Source organism: Microtus ochrogaster, chromosome 5, assembly GCF_000317375.1.
Source record: "Microtus ochrogaster isolate Prairie Vole_2 chromosome 5, MicOch1.0, whole genome shotgun sequence".
Classification (NCBI taxonomy): Eukaryota; Metazoa; Chordata; class Mammalia; order Rodentia; family Cricetidae; genus Microtus; species Microtus ochrogaster.
This window is the reverse complement of record NC_022012.1, coordinates 26,970,756-26,983,384: the sequence shown is the minus strand read 5'-3', so window position 1 is coordinate 26,983,384 and position 12,629 is coordinate 26,970,756. Positions and strand designations below refer to the sequence as shown.

Genomic DNA, 12,629 nt, shown 5'->3' with positions numbered 1-12,629 from the left:
AAATTGGATCAGAGCCAACCAAGTGTGAGAACAGGGATGTGAGGGAAATTGGGTTTGCTTTCTAGTACAGTCCTGTCACTAACGGGGTGATTGTTGGGAGGACACAAGTCATGTGCCTTCTCTGCACTCTCAAATTCTGTGTCTTATGGAAGAGATTATACAATGTCAGCTTGAGGTCATCTGCTCCTCAACCCAGCATGGCTCTGTGAGTGTCTAATGAGGGTTTCACGATCCACATGTTCCCAGGAATAACTATGAAGGTGTCCCATACAAGAATCATTAGTTTCAAACATTCCAAGATTCTGGGGGATTTTTTTTCTTTTTTGTAATTTGATTTTTCTTTTGTAACTTGATTGACCATGAGCTTTGCAGAGAAAAAGGTTGTGATAAAATGTCAGAAAACTGAACACACCTACATGGCTTAGCCATTGTTGAGCTTACCAAGGAGACCTGGCAAAGAACTATGGAAAAGAAGGAGCTGCAAGAAGCAGCCACCCAGGATGTTGCATGGGCACAGGATGATCCCAGATTTCCTAAACTGTATGGTTGCACTTTGGTTTTAATTTTGTCCTTGTTGGCTAGGCTTCAGGCTTTGAGTCGTCACTTACAGTAACAAAGAGACGACTATTTGGAATTCGCAGTCAGAGTTATGATGTGGGATTTCAAGGAGCTACACACACAGGTTCCTAGAGCAAAGAACATGTACCACCACCATCAGGTGACACACTTGAATTTTCCAGTGCTCTATGATTTAAAACAACAAAACAAACAAACAAATCTACTTTAAATTCCTTGGCACCAGGCCACAGATATCCATCAGTGTCTTGAAAACTTGGCTATAATGCAGATACCTGCATAAATATCTATGACTCCAAACAGCAGTCATTGTCTATCATCTTATCCATCTAAGATGCATATACATTAGTATTCAAAATATATACAGGTGTGTCCATATGTCCCCACTAAAGGACCCTCTTTATTTGTGTATTGTGCACTGTATTTACGAATCTTCCATTCCCCTGGAAGTCAGAAAAGTTAGAACAAGACTGATCGAAATGACACCTTGGAAGAAAGATGGGCTCTCACCTCAGTCATTGTTAGGAATTGCTTTGGGGTTGGACTGTGTTGTTTCCTCTCTTCCTCCCTCCCTCTCTTCCCATTGTCAGACCAAGCTACATCCCCAGCTCTGTGTTGAATTTGCTATCTTGGAGACCTGTGAAGCCAGCCACCATTTCTTATGAACACTGGACAATTCCCACCAAAGTACAGTCCCTAGTACCATCCCTCCTCCATAGTGTGGAGGAGTCTTGCCTCAACAAGTCAGTCTCAGGAAGCCATAGTTACCATCGGTATTAAGGGCCTCTCAAGTCTGCTGCCACTTCAAGTGTCTCTGCTTTCTTGTCATTTCCAGCTACACCTTGGGAACTAAAGAGCCAGCTGCAGTTCCACATTTGCCTAAACAAAGCCTACAGTGGCTCAGATCCAATGGTTCAAGCTGATAGTGTCAAGCAGGAGATCCAGAAGAGACACTGGCCATCTCTTGACCTCAGTAATTACCCCAAGTGGCTGCTGAAAATTTCCTTGCCTCTCTATGCCGTATCACAGGGAGTGACCAGAGCCAACCCGACATCAAAGTCCAATACAGAACTGGGGCTGAGAGCATCAGAGCCTGGATAACAGCGATGAGAGATTAGAGACAGGTCTGCGAACTCCCTGCAGGCTTTGGGAACTGGGGAGCATGTCACAAGACCTGGCCATTGCAGATTTCCTCTTGTTGCTGTGGGCAGTCGGTCAGTGCTATCATTACTTTGGACGTCAGCACACAGAGATACGCCAGGCCATTGAAAAGAGTGCCTTTCCCAGGACAGATGTATTTGCCAGGAAAATGGAAACAAAGGAGGGGACTGGGATATGAAGTAAAACAGGAAATGGCATTGACCCAAAGTCAGAGGCCAGGTCCACTTTATCCCCTGTCCTGGGTTCTGAGCTCTCAATTAATGGGTGTGACTCCCAATTTAACCTTGTGGTTTTTCACCAATTGATCCTAAAGTGCTGTAATTAGACCCCTGGAGTGACTGTCTCGTTACAACAGGCACCAAGAAAGTATTTTCATCCTGTTATTCATTGCTCTTAGGACCATATGGGCTCTTATAACATGGAGGGATCCCTTTGGGTGGTCAGCAACCAACAGCAAGCTCAGCCAAAATGGGACAGGCACCAAGTAGCTTGGGCTGGTCCTGGGGCTCGTTTCCAGGTGAGTCAAGGATTCCTCTCATCCTGAAACAGAGACGAGGCTCTGTGCAAGCAGACCACATCCAAAACCACCTCCAGGGCGGACTCTGCAGAAAGGGAGAGGTCAGGGAGGATTCTGAAGGCTGAAAAGCATCCTGGCTGAAAAGAGACTTTGTCCCCTTCCATCGTTAGAGGATGGAGTGTGCATCTTGGTAGCAGCAGTATGGCTCCCACAGATGGCGAGCCGTCACCCTGTGTCCTCAAGGAAGTCTTTCAAGTTCGACGGCAAACACATGGCATAAGGCAAGAACAAGGGCTTGGAAGTCAGGTGGCTGTCTGAGTACCCTGATGGCCTTTCATACGCTCTTCCACTAGAGGTTTTTGAATTCAGTAAGCTTCGTGTCAGATAAATACTGACTGAGGATAGATATCTACATAGAAGTCATACATTCACATGCTACCGGGAAGAGGCAAACATGTCGATGCAGGGTGCTGGCCTACAGGGGATGAAATAGGAGAGGCGCGTCCATCCAAAGGTGATAGCTTATTCAGTGCCCATGCAGAGCTCCCACCTACGTCAGGAGGATATGCACTTGGGCTGTGCAAGTGGGTGCCACGCTTTGAAAAACAAGTGGACCATCCCAGTCATGGAATGTTGTGGGTCACCGCTAGTTCATATAATATCCCTTATTTTGCTTAAAGCATAAATCACAATCTCTTTTTAAGTTAAAACAGTTATACTTCAGTCTGCTGGAAACTCTTACTATGGTTTGGATATAGTTTTGAACCTGTCATACAAAAGACTCCTGGTCTAAAGGTTTAATCCTCAGTGTGCTGGTAGAACCTTTAAGAGATGGAATCTAGTGGAGAGTGGTTAGGACCGGAGGGCACAGCCTTTAGAAGAGATTCATGCTGGTCTTGAAGAATTAAGTTAGCTCTCATGAGAGTTATTGTGAACATAGTAAACCTGGCCCTGGTTCCCTGTGACTTCCCATCCCATCAGGTAAGGTCTCTCTGTCCACACCCTTCCAACATGATGTCACCTACCATCAGGTTCTCGCCAGAGGTCAAGTACATAAAGCCGCTAATCTTGGACTTTGCTTTCCAAAACTATGATCTAAAGAAAACGCTTCTCTCTACTATTTACCTCACCTATTCTGTTATAGCTACAGAAAACAAACTAACGGGTACTAGTTGACCAACTCAGGAAGCATGGTCAGAGCTTTGTTTTGGTAATTTGCTAGTGTCGTGATAAGAAGGATCCAAAACACTTGTTGCATCTTACCTGGCCCCCTCTAAAGGCATGTCAAATCTGTGTATCACAACCTCCTTTTAAGTGACTCCTACTTCTCCGTTTCCTTCCACTTTACCAGGTCCCGTCCCACCCAATCCTGCAATGGCTACTGTCCTGCTGCCATTTCCTTCCACAGCTGCTTCAGTACAGAGTCTCACTGGTGTCATTAAGAGAACACCAAAGTTCAATTGCCTGAAAATTCCCCATTGGATATGTGACTCCTAGTTGTATAGAGAAAGGACTAGGCTGACTTCATGTGTACCTTATACTGTTGACTATGGTCAGCATGTAGTCAGATACTCTGAGAAATAATGTCAACTTGGAACACTTTTTGCCCAAAGCCTTGACTGAAGCTGGAATCTGTTCTCTGTGAACTGTTTATTCAGGGACAGAAGATCTCAGATGTGGCTTCAGGTTGGCTTGGGAGTAGTGCCTTTGCCCAGGTTTGCAGCTGAAAAGCACAAAATCTGAGGACCTTAACCTCCCTGCCCCCAAATCTGTCCATTAGTGGTGGTAGCTTTACCAGGCTTCCAAGACCAAAGCCATTCTCCAGGCCAGCTGGACTCCCTGACCACTAGACCACACAGTCCGTGTTTTTAACATGTGCTCAGCAAACCTCAAGTTCCAGGCCTGAAGAAACAGATTTTCCAAAAACAGAGTTCTCTTTGTGAACAATTCAGCAAAAATTCTCTTTCCAGCTGTGAGTTTGGATTCATGTTGCAAACGCTGGTGTTAATTAAAAACATCCACCTCTTCTACAGTTTCAACAAGAAAGAGCAGCATGGAGAATACACACATTCCCCTCTCCAAACACTTGGACGTACATATTCTCCTCATACCATAGGTTGGAGGGGTTTTAAGAGACATTATAGGGTTAGGGCCAAAGACATGGATATGATAAGTCCATATTGCCAAAGAGCACAGCTATAATCAGAAGGAACCAAAACACTTTTTGTCTGTCTATATAAAATATAAGGAACTGTATCTAGCTAGACTCCAATGGCTACCTATTGAATCATTCAATTTTTTCTTTACACGGCTCTTAGTCCTTCAGACATGAACAAATGAGGTTTGACAAAGCACGGCGCATCCACAAAAAGAGGAAATAAAGGTAATCACTGAGACACTAAGACCACGCCCCCATATCTCTAACCTTTCATTAGTCAATCTTTATCTAAAATGATCCCAAGCTGCCGGATCTGGGGAACTCAACTGTATTTCTTCTCTGCTTTTCTCTGGTTGATTACTGTCTCCTAATTTTCCCATGATGTAGACAGGAAAGAATCAAGCCAGAGCCACCTCGTTATGAATGAATTTCTTTGTTTCTTTAATTTCACACAGTTTAAAATACAATATGAAATCAGGCTACAGTATATAAAAAACTTTCCAGCAAAATGATGTGCCAGCATCAGCTACTAAAAGAAACAAACAAAAACTCCCCCATAAGAATTTTATTTGCATTTGTTTAAAAAAAACATATAAGACACTCACACGGCTACATCTCTAAGCTACCTCAGTTCTGATTGTTAAAAAGCACCTGCTTTTCCTTTTTTTAAATCTTGCTTTTAAATTTCAGCATTTAAAAAATATAAATTATATGAAAATACAAGTTGGAAAATAGTCAAACACAATATAACATCTTTTTACCCCAATAATTCTCAGCTTTAAAAAAAAAAGTATTCTTAAAAAAATTCAATAACTGAGGCAGTATTCCTGATAGAGATAATTTCATTTTATCATATATACTTCATATATGTATTTGTATACATATATTTGTGGTTCCTTGAAACATCTTTGGAATGTTCGTTAAGAGTTCAACAAATTTATATAGACCCCAACAGAGGAAGCAGCATGCACAGCATGACTGGAAGAGAGAGGTGTGATTTCACCACGAAGGTTAATGCTTTACAACCCAGAGTGCTGGTCTCCAAAGTGAGGAAGAGCGCCTCTGATCTAGAAATGCTTCCACCAATCTTCACGGCCACAAAACCAGAGCTCCACGGAGAGAGCCCCCTTCTCCTGGACTCTGAGGCAAAAGCCACACAGAGGTTAAAGCACGTCTCTGGGAAAACAAGAGCGTCGCCCAGCTCGATCAGATTTGTTCCCCCTCCCTCTGAAGTGAACGTGTTTTTAAAGAGCATCAATGCAACAAGGCTGCTCCATTTCCAGTGTATATAAACCACCCACCACTCTTCCTGGGATGGTCTCTGGCCTCTGGACAGAAGGAGAAAAAGCATCGGGCCAGATGGACAACAAAGCTGTCTGACTAATATACTAGCTACAGATCCTGAAAATGGTGGACCTAGGGAGAAAGGGCATCGTGGCAAGTCAGCGAGCTGAGAGCACATGGGGGGGGCACTTTCTCCACTCATCCGCCATAGGGACTGCAGGCAGTAGACTCACAGAAGGGGAGTTCTCAGCATGAATTGAATAGGGAAGGAGGATCACTTAGGAAAGGGGTTGTTTAAAGCCCTGTGGCAAACAGCAAGCAATGATATTGGCCCTGGCTGTACTCTTTCACCATTAGAGAAACATAGACAGACTTAAGTAGAAAATTCAGTATTATTTCAGTTGCAGTTTTACACAAGTGCATACACACACACACACACACACACACACAAACACAAACACACACACTGCCAGTGCCCAACAAAGATCACATAATATAAAACAACGTAATCCAAATGATCCCACCTAATACTCCCTGAGCAGCTCTTAAATATTTTGAGAGCTTCATTAAGGCACCTGCATCTGTAAGATTAAAATATCTAGCTGGGATGTTTTGCCTTCACCTCTTTGTGTGGATGCTGCTATCAATCAGTACAGAATACCCACGGACAAGAGTCATGCTCTTAGTAATTCAGGGTCTGCGAGAGAATCTGGGAGTCATCAAATTTCATGAAGATGATACAAGGTAGTTACAACTTTCATTTTCTTAGCGAAATCCCCAAAAGCAATGAGATGGAGAAGGATGGAGATGGCCATCTCAGCTGCCTTCTTTTCTGCCATGGACATCTACTATCATTGTCTTAACCAGGCAAAGAGCCAGTGGAAGGGATCCTAATGTTACCAGGCATATTTTCCTGTTTTGTTTTACCCCCCAATACCTTCTTTCCAGGTCTCCCCTCCCAACTGGCAGGAAGATGACTGCCTCAATCACCTCTTTGTATTTAAGCTTTGAGGGAACCACAAGCGTATCTAAATATCATGAACCACCTTATTCTCCTCACCAAGCTCCTTCCCTTGCATTTTCACCTTAAGTCAATTCTTCTAATCTGCAGCTGACCTTCACTTGCCTTCTGCCAAGGTAACAGGTCAAGCTCTGGGTTCCAGCACTCTCTACCACTTCCTCTGCGTGCAGCCTTACCTGAAGTCCTACCTGACAAGCTCCTATTCTTCAAAGGAAAGCCTCTTCCCAAAGGAGGCCAAGTCACATGCTTCTGAAATACGCTCTGGATTTCCATGACCTCTGGGCCTAGCAAGTCTGCACTCTTTGATTCATGCCGTGATATCTGAAATCACACTTCTACTCATCTATCAAAAAGCATTACATTCCACTCTACTGAACAATGAGGTTGGGGCGGGAGAGGGCTACAATGTGGGGTGCCAGGAAAATAAGACATAGAGTAGAAATTATAGAGCGTTCATTTGGAATGGCCTACTTAAGCCCTGAGGGGGAATGCCCAGGCAAACAGCTTTTATTCTCAGTCATCTATGCTTCAGGTAGAGAGCTAATCCAAAACCAGGTTACTCTTCCTCCTTCGATTGCCTTCCCAAGACCTTTAACAGGGTTCCTATGTTGACAACGGTCCCAAATCAGAGCTGCAAAATACATTCAGTGCAAAGACGTAATGCCCCTTAACTAACTCTGAGCCCAAAGCCTGACAAGTCCTTTCAGTGACAAGGAAAGGGACGTGAAGATGTGACACAAACTGCAGGTAGAATTCACATGCTCCCGAATCGGCATTCATTTCCCTTAGCTGTAAGTCAGGTGAGTTTGGGGTCTCCGAGCTCAGCGCAGAGCTTTGACTTGTCCGATGGGGTCTATATAAACTGTTGCCTTTCACTGTGACAGAATCCTCAGCCAGCAAATCAGAACAAACTCGCAATACTGCAATACTGAGACCACCTTAGAGCTTAAGACAATTTTTTTTAAGAAAAAAAAATACTGGCACAAAATTTAATAAAATAAACTTTAACACGGAAAAAAAAAAACAGTTTCGGACCCCCTCCACTGAAGTCCATCTTTGTTTCAAAAAGTAGAAAGGTTAATAATTCTTGTTTTTAGTAATCCCCTGAAGAAAATGTTTTTATCCCACCCTCCAATTTGATTGGTTTTCATCAATCCCATTACTCTTGATGTGACCATGTCCTCCTGCTCTTAGATCCATAAGTCAAGGTGGACTTTTTTTCCTTAGACTTGTTTTAATGACTGGACACGTTAGTTTCTTCCTCCTGCAAGCCAGGTCCATCACACTTCTGAGAAGACCTTTTCCTCTCTCCTGGAAAGTCTGCTCAGGAGCTTCTTGACCCACCCACCCCAGAGGTCTTCACTTCCTCTCTCCAGCCTCACCCATGGCCAATGGAATACAGCTGCAGCTCCCTTAGCTCCCACCCCTGAATGTGAAAAATGAGTTCTGGAAAATAAAACATAGAATAACAACGAAAAATTAAGAGTCCAGCCAACGCAGTTTTTTTTTTAAAGGTCTCAGCAGGGTGCCCCCAGTCCCTTCTGTGTCCATCACTCGTCAGCATCTGGCTTCACGTCCAGCATGGCGTGCAGCTCCTCAGGGGTGTATCCCAGCAGGCTCTGCAGGTCACAGACGAAGCGATACACATAGCGCTTACCCGCCGTCTTGTGGATGATATTTTTGTCATAATAGTAGCGAAGGCCACGGCTCAGTTTCTCATAGTTCATCTTGGGTTTGTTTTTCCTCTTTCCCCATCTCCTGGCCACCTGAAATAAAATGGAATTAAATGGAAGTAGGTCAAAGTCTGTAAGACAATACCAGAATACAGTGAATATTCCTCCACACCTCTATCATGATTCAGGATGGCCAAATAAAATGCTCAGAAATTTGTGTGTGTCCGGAGCTCTGAGTGAGTCCCTCTGAATGAATCCCACTTGCCTTCTTAAAAATATTTTTCATTGTTCACAGTAACTGTACTTGGAACTGAACACTAAGGGGCCATGGAAATTCAGAATATTTCAGCAAAATATGAATAGTGCAAAGCCACATTTTGATACAGCTATGCATTGTGCAATGATCAGATCAGGTTAAACGGCGTGTCTTTAAACCTCAGCTACTTACTGTTACTTTCTGGGGACCATTCAGAAGAACCCCCATCAGCTACTCTGAAATCGCTGATGAATGTTCTGCAGTCACCCTTCAATACTGCAGTAGCTCTAAGTTACCTCTTCCTGTAACAGCATCCTTGGCTTCAGTAGCCACTGTCCCTCCACCCGCTTCCCTTCCCCCTGCTCATGCTCTGATAATCACTATTTTATTCTTTACTTCTATGGGACCCCGCAATTCAGCTTCTAAATATAAGGGAGACTATGTGCTGTCTCTGTAAGCCATCGTATTCCTCTTAATAGAATGCTGTCCCCATTCCATACACATTACTGCCGTAGAATTTCTAAGTTCTAGTTTACAAGCGTTGGACTCAATTTAATTATTTAAACTCATGAAAATATGGTGGCTCTAAACTCCTATGGGATGGGGGTTAAAATACTTAATTTGGAAGGAAAAAGAACAGCCAAAGGACAGACATCCCTCTGCCCACATTATAAGCAGGTGTCGTTAATTTGAAAGCACAAAACTGGACAGGAAGCTGTGGAGGAAAGGCCAGAGTTACCACCCCTGCATCCACCAGCAAAAAGCATCCTTTCTGTGCCTGCGTACAAATTTCTTATATGTGCTAGAAAAAGATCTCCTCTCTCAGAGCCACTAATTTTGTGGCACTGGAATGGAGTGAGGCACAGATCGACCATTTGCTAAGCACTCTGGGACAAAGGATGCAAAGAACATGAAGTGCATCCATCTCGCAAGGCCACTCACATCCCTAAAGCCAGCAACCAGGAGGGGAGTGCAGCACAGGAGGTGCCTCTTCTGACAAAGGGCCAACAGGACACCAGAAATTTACATGCATATCAGTTTGTCCCAGAAAGCAAATGGACCGTGGGCACACTTTGTTCTGTCAACGATGGAACTGAAGCTTGTGCAGGCCGCCATCATTCCTTCGAGGGCACACAGGCAGTGAGAAGCAGCAGGGCTGGGTTTGCAATGCAGGCCCAGAGGATCACAAAAAAAGCCCAGGGTTTTCTCTCCCCCTTCCTCAGTCCGGGATTCCCCATTACTCATTCCTTACCTCATCTGGGTCAGAAAGCTTGAATTCCCAGCCGTCTCCTGTCCAGCTGATGAAAGACTGGCAAGACTTATCAGTGAGTAATTCCAGAAGGAACTGCCACAGCTGGATAGGCCCGCTGCCTGGAAGCACAAGGCACGAGGACTCATTACCAACACCCTCGAAGCTTACAGCCACAGCCCCTGCCACCACGCAGCTGCCCCAGATCCCTCCCCTCAGCCTGTCTGGACAGGAGAAAACTGAGGCAAGGCTCAGCACAAACACTGGACCAAGTACTCTGGGCTCAGAAAAAGTGGAGAGCCTCCTTCTAAAAGAAACAAGGAAAATTACATAAGATAATCTATCACTTGCCTTTTTTAAATTAATTTCAGGGTCTTTCCATTGCCATGCAAACTCTGGGAAGAAAATATAGTCTGTCTTCAAAGATTTTCTAAGGAGATATAATCTTTACTGCCTGTTTGTTTATTTGGCTTCATAGAGGTACTCACTATGTACTCCTGGCTGGCCTGTAACTTGTTATGTAGACCAGACTGACCTCTGCCTCCTTGGTGCTATTACTAAAGGTGTGCACCACCCTGTCTGGCAGGGAGTATTTTATGTGCCTTTAAACACTAAGGCGTGACATTTGACTTAGAAGAAAGAAAAGTTTTTGCCAGGGCCAGGCAGAAGTCAAAGCTCAGAGGCATTTTTCCAGAGGAGGGGCTTCTGGCCCTGCCCTGTGATGAAGAAGGATCAGTCTCTATGTTTATTTTGCATCCTCTTGCAAGGAACGGGCACTTGGTGTGCTTCAGTCATGATGGTTTTTTCTGCCATTGCTCCACCCCTGCTACTTCCGGGCCAGGACTAAGAAAGGAATGCATTGCCACCCCGTGAGGAATTAGCTTGCCACCCAGGGGATCCTCAGAGGTCAGATGAGGATGGCCCTGTATTGTTTACAGGGTTTCTCTTCATAGGTTCAGTTCTCATTGTACCCCTTCCCCCATCTAACTCTAGAAGGTCTAGTGTACCCTAACAGTCAAAAATCTCTTATTCTAAATGATTTAGGTTATTTTTCTATTATGAAATGAGAAGAAGCTAATCCTAACTAATGTATCAGTATGGCTAGATAGAAAATTATAGGTTTAACTGTCAATACCTAAAATATCTATACTGCACTTTATGACATTAATATTCTAATACCCAAACTTAAATTTTTTGAATGTGTCTACTCCAAAATAAACTCAAAATCATCAGGAAGCAGACTTTAGAATTGTCTCCATCAAAAAAGGAAAGTCCTTTATGCCCTAGGAGGCTCACTTCTTCTATCTTATACTCCTTCAAGGTATGCTCAGAGACAGCTGCCCCACATTGGCCGAGAGTGGGGCTCAGGCAGCCCTTTTGTTTCTAAGCTACTGGTACTCAGGAGACTGACGTGACTTTGCTCCAAAGTCAGATTTAATACCAGGACAGCCTTTCTCAACAGCACAGAAGAAAGCATGTAGGGCCAGACCCCAACAGGTGTAACGGAAGGAGCTCAGTTTCTCGCCTTAGCACACACAAGCTGCATGTGCTAAATGAACCAGCTCTTCCTCACCACACTGAGAACATAGCTTCAGCCATCTTGCAAGATACATGGCTAGGAATGAAAGCATTGAGCATTGCCTTCCAAGCAAATGAATTATCTGAAGAAACAAGCCAGAGTGCTGTAAACCTTCACTCACTCCACATCTACCTGCTGGTAAAAATCCACATAGTATACAACTCAGATACATGCTCAGATTCCTTGGGCTAATCTGCTGAATCGAGCTAAGTCAGCAGCCACTGGAAGATAAACATGGCGAATGAGAGACCCACTGAGAAGCCCTTCTCAGTGGCCTAGGAGCTAAGAAAGCAAACTGCTCTTGAGAAATGGACTATAATAGTCCTGATGTCAATTCTAAGTTCCCTGGTGATGCTCAGTCATCTTACACAACCACTAGCATCCCCGAGAGACGGATACAGAAAAGCTGACATCAGAGTTCTTTGATTACTGGGCATCACCACTACAGACCTCAGATACAAGAAAATGCCTAAAAAAAAAAACTAAGGGGAGCCACGCAGTATACTGCAGCTTGCACAACACGGACACGGCTATGCTTTACCATCTGCTTTTGAATACTCGGTGGCTCTAGCCGCTGCCATTAGTCTGCTGGTTTCTATTACTTTTCAGCAGAAAGAAAACCAAATGTACAGGATGGGTATCTAGCTTGCAGATGAGAAATAGAAGGCCTAGGTCAAGACCTCAGATTCTTCAATACGTTGTCCAAACCAAAAGCCATGGACCTAACTAAACTGACTGTCCTGTTGCAGTGACCCAAGCGCTAAATGGATCTGGCTTCCAGGAGCCACCTTCCTGGTCTCTCACCGCAGTCACAGAACTCTTGAGAGACACCCCACCTACGAACTTGTGTACACACCCCAGTAAGTGATGTTGCCAGCCCTTTCAAGGCCTGCAGGGTCTAAGTTATACAGTAGTAGAATCTCTCTCACAGTATCTTAAAAAAATCTCTCAGAGAGAAGCTGGATATCAAGCTGAGCAGAGGGATGGAGAGATGGAAAGACCTAGGCAGATCCTAGTCATTGACAGGGCCTAGCAAGCATCTGCAGGTCCTAGAGAGGAAGGCTCGGGAGTACAGCAAAGTCCCTCCCCTTGAGGCCGGAACAGAAAAGGGGACTTCAGATCATATAATCAGTACCAGCCCAGGGAACAGAAGCA

At 44.3% G+C, this 12,629-nt stretch overlaps 1 protein-coding gene across 2 annotated transcripts in view; it reads right to left on the bottom strand.

The window, feature by feature from the left end:
- Window positions 1–4,836: 4,836 nt before the first annotated feature.
- The window catches only part of Ets1 (ETS proto-oncogene 1, transcription factor), a 122,324-nt gene continuing 114,531 nt past the window's right edge, over window positions 4,837–12,629 (bottom strand). For both annotated transcript variants that reach the window (XM_026779409.1, XM_005347008.2), the window contains 2 exons: window positions 9,899–10,017; window positions 4,837–8,483 (listed from right to left, as the gene is read on the bottom strand). In XM_026779409.1, coding sequence (XP_026635210.1) covers window positions 8,268–8,483; window positions 9,899–10,017 — 335 coding nt within the window. In that variant the 3' untranslated portion in view covers window positions 4,837–8,267. The remainder of the gene's footprint in view (window positions 8,484–9,898; window positions 10,018–12,629) is intronic.